The 6,000-nt window shown below is 27.0% G+C and overlaps 2 protein-coding genes across 3 annotated transcripts in view; one reads left to right on the forward strand and one right to left on the reverse strand.

The window, feature by feature from the left end:
• The window catches only part of LOC135954512 (uncharacterized), a 36,600-nt gene extending 35,045 nt beyond the window's left edge, over nucleotides 1–1,555 (forward strand). The window contains exons 2-5 of one of the 2 annotated variants that reach the window (XM_065504693.1): nucleotides 81–117; nucleotides 203–306; nucleotides 391–551; nucleotides 633–1,555. In XM_065504693.1, the coding sequence (XP_065360765.1) occupies nucleotides 96–117; nucleotides 203–306; nucleotides 391–551; nucleotides 633–870 (525 nt within the window). In that variant the 5' untranslated portion in view covers nucleotides 81–95 and the 3' untranslated portion in view covers nucleotides 871–1,555. The remainder of the gene's footprint in view (nucleotides 1–80; nucleotides 118–202; nucleotides 307–390; nucleotides 552–632) is intronic. The other variant, XM_065504694.1, reaches the window with a different exon arrangement.
• Nucleotides 1,556–3,980: 2,425 nt separating this feature from the next.
• On the reverse strand, nucleotides 3,981–5,056 carry LOC135955638 (uncharacterized). The gene is made up of 4 exons (XM_065505997.1): nucleotides 4,996–5,056; nucleotides 4,777–4,892; nucleotides 4,322–4,454; nucleotides 3,981–4,257 (listed from the first exon to the last, which is right to left on the reverse strand). The coding sequence occupies exons 1-4, from the start codon at nucleotides 5,054–5,056 to the stop codon at nucleotides 4,112–4,114; spliced, it is 456 nt and encodes a 151-aa protein (XP_065362069.1). The 3' UTR covers nucleotides 3,981–4,111.
• Nucleotides 5,057–6,000: the final 944 nt, after the last annotated feature.

Consider the following 6,000-nt stretch of genomic DNA (forward strand, 5'->3'; position numbering starts at 1 on the left):
AAAATGATTGAAACTAATTTGGTGAAAAACAAGATGACATAATAATGTATTTATTCAACATTTGTTCTTTTTATCAATAGAAAATTTCCGACAACATGAGTTTTTTAAGTTCTATAGGTAGTTTTATTGTTGTAATATATTATTTTACTGACCTGTAGCTCCAATAATAAATAAATATTTCTTCTTCTTTTTTAATTCCCAGAAATATCACGTGTTGAAATGTCGCCTGCTGAGGAAAATTCATATACAACGGGTCCCAGTAAAACGGCCACTTATACTTTGGTGGCCTTAAAACTTTTAGAATTGGTGAGTCAAATTATCTAGTACATAATGTAACTGTTCGTTAATTAATTTAATTAAAAAAAATTATGTTCATTTATGTTGGTGTAGTGTCTCATCATTTGCTGCATTGGCTTGATCGATGAACCAGCCACTCACTCATCTATACGCACATTTATTACGCCTCGTGTGGTGGCCTTATGTTATGTGACCTTTGGCTGCCTATTAATTTATACAGCCATTTATTTAATTATGGCTTTATTTGGTGATTTGTAAGTACATCTCTCTGCTATATGCTTAACAAGCTTTAATTTAATTGAATTTTTATGTTTTATCTTATTTTTCTGAACTAGAACGCCTTGGCGCACCTCTGCTTTGTGGTCGATTGTGGCTTTTATTCTGTTTGTGGCCACCACCGCCTTATTGTTCCGCGATTGGTCTTCAACCAAGGATTTGAACTACTGGCATCCCAATATGCAGCGTTTGGATTTGGTATTGGGCGCTGCCTCCGTATCCTTAGTCACTGCTCTCATTTACATTTTGGATATATTGGCCACTTTGCGTTTTGGTTTAAGTGGTGCTTTAGAATAGACAAAAATTTAACGATCAATTTTACTCGTTTAATCGTGTTACTGTGGCAACTCCATTTACAAAAACAAAAACCTTATATTACCGTTCATTCCATTTCCGTCCATTATTGTTTAACATGTTTATTTATTTAAACTAGACAACCCTGTTGTTGTGGTTGTGTGCCTTAGCTAACCGTTTAGTCTGTTCATAACAGGTTGCTGTCTTTACTAATGTTAACATACAACAATTCGAGTTTTACTTAACATTTCGCTGTAATATTTACAGTGAAATGAATAGGTAGCATGCTGCATACATATTTTAACATACACTTTATTAATATAAGCTGTGTTTCCGTACTAAACAGTTATACAGATTTTAGTTGGAATTAGTCAATGAATTAATTTAAATTCCTTTTAAAACCTTTTATTTATGACTAGTATGGAAACTCAGCAATAATTTTAGTTTTAAATTTCTTAAAAAAACGTTATTTTTTACTAGCATTGTCATGTGTGGTGTATTGTTTTTATTGATGTTAAATTGAGCAAAATAATACAAAAAACAAAATGTACAAAAATTATTTAACTTTAATATATATTTACATACACATTAAACATAATTAATATTTAAGAAAGAAAATAAATGTTTATAATTTTTAAATAAATTAAATATATTCGTAAATGTTTGCATTTTTATACCCTGCAGAAAATGTGTTTTAATTTCAGTTAAATACAAAACACTATCGATTTTAAATATTTTAAATAAACAATAGGATTTTTCGGATGGACTGAAAACATACATAATTATAAAAGTAATGCTATATTGTTATCATATATTGATTTGTTTGGCCAACATATGTATTATAGAACATTCAGAATACATTCAAATTACTTGACATAGGGCCTGATTCAAAAACACAACCGGGAAAACAAATTTCAAATTTTTGTATTAACAAGTAAGAGAGCTATATTCGAATCTTAGATACCCTTCACCAAATTATACTTCAAAATAAAAATTTTAAATATTTTTAGGTAAACAAAATTTATTTTTTTTTTCAAAGTTGTTTTTTAAAATTTTTTCTTTTTTGTTTTTTCAAATTTTTTTAATATTTAAATTTATATTAAATATTTAATTTTTTAATATTTAATAAAAAAATCGGCTTAAAAAATATATTTTCCGATTTTGACCCATTGTAGATCCAACTTACTATTTAAAATATCTATCATTAGATATCCATATTGTCTATATTAATGACTTAGTAATCCAGATATAGATAAAAAAAATTGGTCAAAAATCGAGGTTTGTGGACCGATTTTCTCGATTTTAAATAGCAACCGAGCCGGAATAATTCCGGAGATATTGATGTATGAATTGTGTATGTAAGTTATTTGGGGGTTTCGGAAAGACAGACAGACTGACATGGCTTAATCGACTCCGCTATCTTCAAGGATCCAGAATATATATACTTTATAGGGTCGGAAATGAAAAATATAGAAATTACAAACGGAATGACAAACTTATATGTATGTATATACCCTTCTCACGAAGGTGAAGGGTATAAAAACACTCAAAAATAATTCTCCAATAATAAGTATGTATCCATTTATTAGTATTGCTTCGTTATGTCAAAATTGTTAGTTCTTTAGTTTAGTTAGTTCAGACAACTTTGTCATGACAACAAGCGTCAATAATTGTTATGATAAATATATGTCAGGGGGTTAAGAATTAAATTGCGCCCAACATGTCTATATCTCTATGAATTTCGAGGAATGCCGGACGGATTAGATTAATTTTCAAATTCAAATCAATGTTTAAATTTTTTGTACAAATCATTTATTACGAATTAATTCATAGGCTTTATTCCTTAGTACTTCAAACATATTAAATTCATTCCTTTAAAAAACTAATTCCTTATAAAATCATTTCATTTGTCTTTAATTCAAATCCATTACCCCCTGTCTATACCTGATAAAATTGTATCATAATAAATGTCAAAATAGTCTTCAAGATAAAAAATTATCTCCATTTATTAGTATTATTGCATCGTTATGACAAAATTGTTAGTGCTTTCGCTTAGACAACGTTTTCTTGGCAACAAACGTCATAAATTGATATGATAAATATGTCAAGTCAAGTATAGACAGAGGTTATAATTTAGCTGCATAAAATATACAGCCCAATTATGAATAAAAAATTCCGCGGGAGTTTGTTCCCCGGGAGTTTTTTCCCATTGAGTTTGAATAGGAAAAATGTGAAAAGAGGAAAAACTCCCGGGGAATTTTTATTCATAATTGGGCTGATAATGAATCATTGAATTGTTCTGCTATTAGGAATTAGTTTTAGAGGTTTTTCAATTCATTTTTTTAAATTATTAAAATGAAAAAAAATTTTGTCATTTAATTTGAATTAGATTTTCAGGCCTGTCACACATTTTATCCCATCGATTTTGTTTTAGCTTCTTCAAATTCTGTTTTTTTTTCAAGTTTTCAGAAATAAATTGAATACGAATTTGAGAAAAAGTAATAAAAAAACACTTAGTAAAAATATTCGTTAATCATTAAAGGTTGAATGAATTTTATTATCAATTGTTTCCATTACGAATTACAATAATTCAACAATGATCGAATTCTATTTAAATAAATGACTTTGTATGCAAAATAATTAGTTTATGGAATCAATTGTTGACATTTTTAATTCTGAATTAAGATTTTAGTGAATCAAGCTCAAATTTAATTAATTAACTTGAAGATCTGCTTGAAATAAAACTTTGAAAATTTGAATCAAATTGGATACAAATACATTTCCATAAGTTTGAAAATGTGTTTAACATTAACATTGTTTGTAAATATGGCAACAGTGAATGTTAAAGCTGCTAACATTAACATTGAAGCTGCTAAAAGCTCTAGAAATAGTACATTATACTTTTGTCCGTTATATAGACAATTCATGAAACTACTAGAAGAGCAATCTGGGTATATAAATAGTAACAGAACTCACAATAGTGTTAGAAATAACATCAACTGTATTACCAATGTATTCTTGGACATTATAAAATTTGTAATTAAAGTGTGGGTATTAAAAGAGTGTGACTATTATTGTTGTGTAAATTTAAATAAATAATGAGTTATTACAAATTTTAAACTACTGATCGCTTTTATTTTCAATCAAAAGAATTAGGTTTATTTAAAGTAAATAAACCACCGTTTTTAAAATGTAAAAACGTAACAATATTATAGAATGAAGATAACAATTAAGACATTAGTTTTTAAATACTTTGTTTTGGAGCAGTTGGATCTGGATTGGTTCGAACTTCATGTTGTAAATTCGAAACCAAAAAATGTTTTACTCTATTCTTACAACGTATACCATGGAATATCATGGCAATGGGTGATATGATTAGTAGTTGTATGCCTGTAATGAAATTAAAATATTTTTAGAAATTGAAAATTAAATAACGAAAGATTTCATTACATACCCAGTATACACAATATATATAATAATAGTTCAAGAGAAAAATATCGTATTAATTGATGTACAAAGAATATAATTTCGCCAATGACTCCAAAACTGAAAAGTATTAACCAGGGAGCTATAAATAATAGACGTTCCTAAAATGGGAAAAGTAATACATAATTAAGTAAATATGTATGTACACAATTTTAAATAGAAAGCATCTCTTTAATCGAATTCTTTTATTTTTTCGGAATTCAAGTAACAATGAATAATATTAGTAAATAGAAATAATTTATTAAATGAAATATTTGATGAAAGCATATTGTTATGAAGTTGCACACAAAAGATTTGAATTTAACAGTCTGTAACCTGTTTATTTGAAACCCTTCAATTTATACATTGAACTTTTCAACTATGTAGATCTGTGTAGAAACTATTTTATTACAATTGTTTAGAATTTAATAAGTTGTTAAATACCTTAATAATTCCCAAAATCATTAGACCAGTTATAATGAGCATAACCAAAGAAATGACTATAACAGCAATTGGCACATCCAGCGATGGCGGGGGATTTTCTTCAAATTCATTAAAATCTAAAAAAAAAAACAGCAATAAATCACTAATTTAATTAAATCTTTTTAGTCATCAATAAATTAAAAAGTTTGATTAAAAGTTTGTTTTAAAATTTATACTTGCCCCTAAACATTTCGGTTAAATAGTTAATTTCGTGTATCTTATTTGCCGCCAAAATCGTCATGACCGTTAGAAAAATTATTATTAAACTTGCAGTTAGAATGCCATGTTTTGACAGATTATCCAGTTTCATTTTTATAGTTTATTTATTATTAGTTTTTAATAAAAATATTTAATACCGACGTTTTCACACATCAATGTTTTTGAACAAACTGTTGTTCCCAGCACTCATATTCGAGATTGTGGCAAAATAAATAATTGTACACATAACAATATAACAAAATATAAACAAAAAATTACACTAGTTTACAAAAAAATATTTATTCTTTTAATTGAAAGCATACAACTTTACTTTTATGATCTGAATATGTTTAAATATCGAAATATAATTTTCGAAATTTTAAAAGATTTGCTACGTTTTTTATGAATAATAAAAGAAAGTAATGCCGGATTTGAACGCAATTATCAGGGACTTTAGGACCGGCATATGCTAGGAGACTATAGTTAGAGAGTCGTTAGGTGAAGTAAGGAGACAAATTAAAATATCTCAAAAATTCCTAAAATCTGTTTCATTATTTTTCTTCCACATTATGAACAAAAACCTTGTAAACTAGTGTTATTTATTTCGATCACCTTTGACTTGTCCACAATTGTTTTTATATACTACCTACTAATATAGATTTTATTTAATTGTTGTGAAGCGCTACTTTATAGTATGATCTAATATGTTTATGAAAATATATGTTGATCTTTTAGAATTTCAGGGTAATATGTATAAACCATTATTAGTTTTCAATTAAAAACATAGGATCAGTTAATAATGACAATAATAGTGGTTTCAATTGGGGTATTCACATGGTCTGCTATTAGTCATATTGTCATAATATATTATAATAGTTGTTGTTGTGTTTTAAACAAAAAAAAGTATTATTTTATGACAAAACAATAAACATAGTTCAAATCAGTTTAGAACTTTTTTGTTTGAAACACAACAAAAATTTGTTTAAA

This window comes from Calliphora vicina, chromosome 3 (genome assembly GCF_958450345.1).
Source record: "Calliphora vicina chromosome 3, idCalVici1.1, whole genome shotgun sequence".
Classification (NCBI taxonomy): domain Eukaryota; kingdom Metazoa; phylum Arthropoda; class Insecta; order Diptera; family Calliphoridae; genus Calliphora; species Calliphora vicina.

Bases quoted from the DNA above. Each gene is read 5' to 3' on its own strand.
- LOC135955638 (XM_065505997.1), bottom strand. From the start codon at position 5,056: ATGACGATTTTGGCGGCAAATAAGATACACGAAATTAACTATTTAACC. The intron at 4,893-4,995 runs GCAAGTATAAAT...TTTTTTTTTTAG, and splicing joins TTTAACCGAAATGTTTAGGG to ATTTTAATGAATTTGAAGAA. The intron at 4,455-4,776 runs GTATTTAACAAC...TTCCCATTTTAG, and splicing joins TGATTTTGGGAATTATTAAG to GAACGTCTATTATTTATAGC.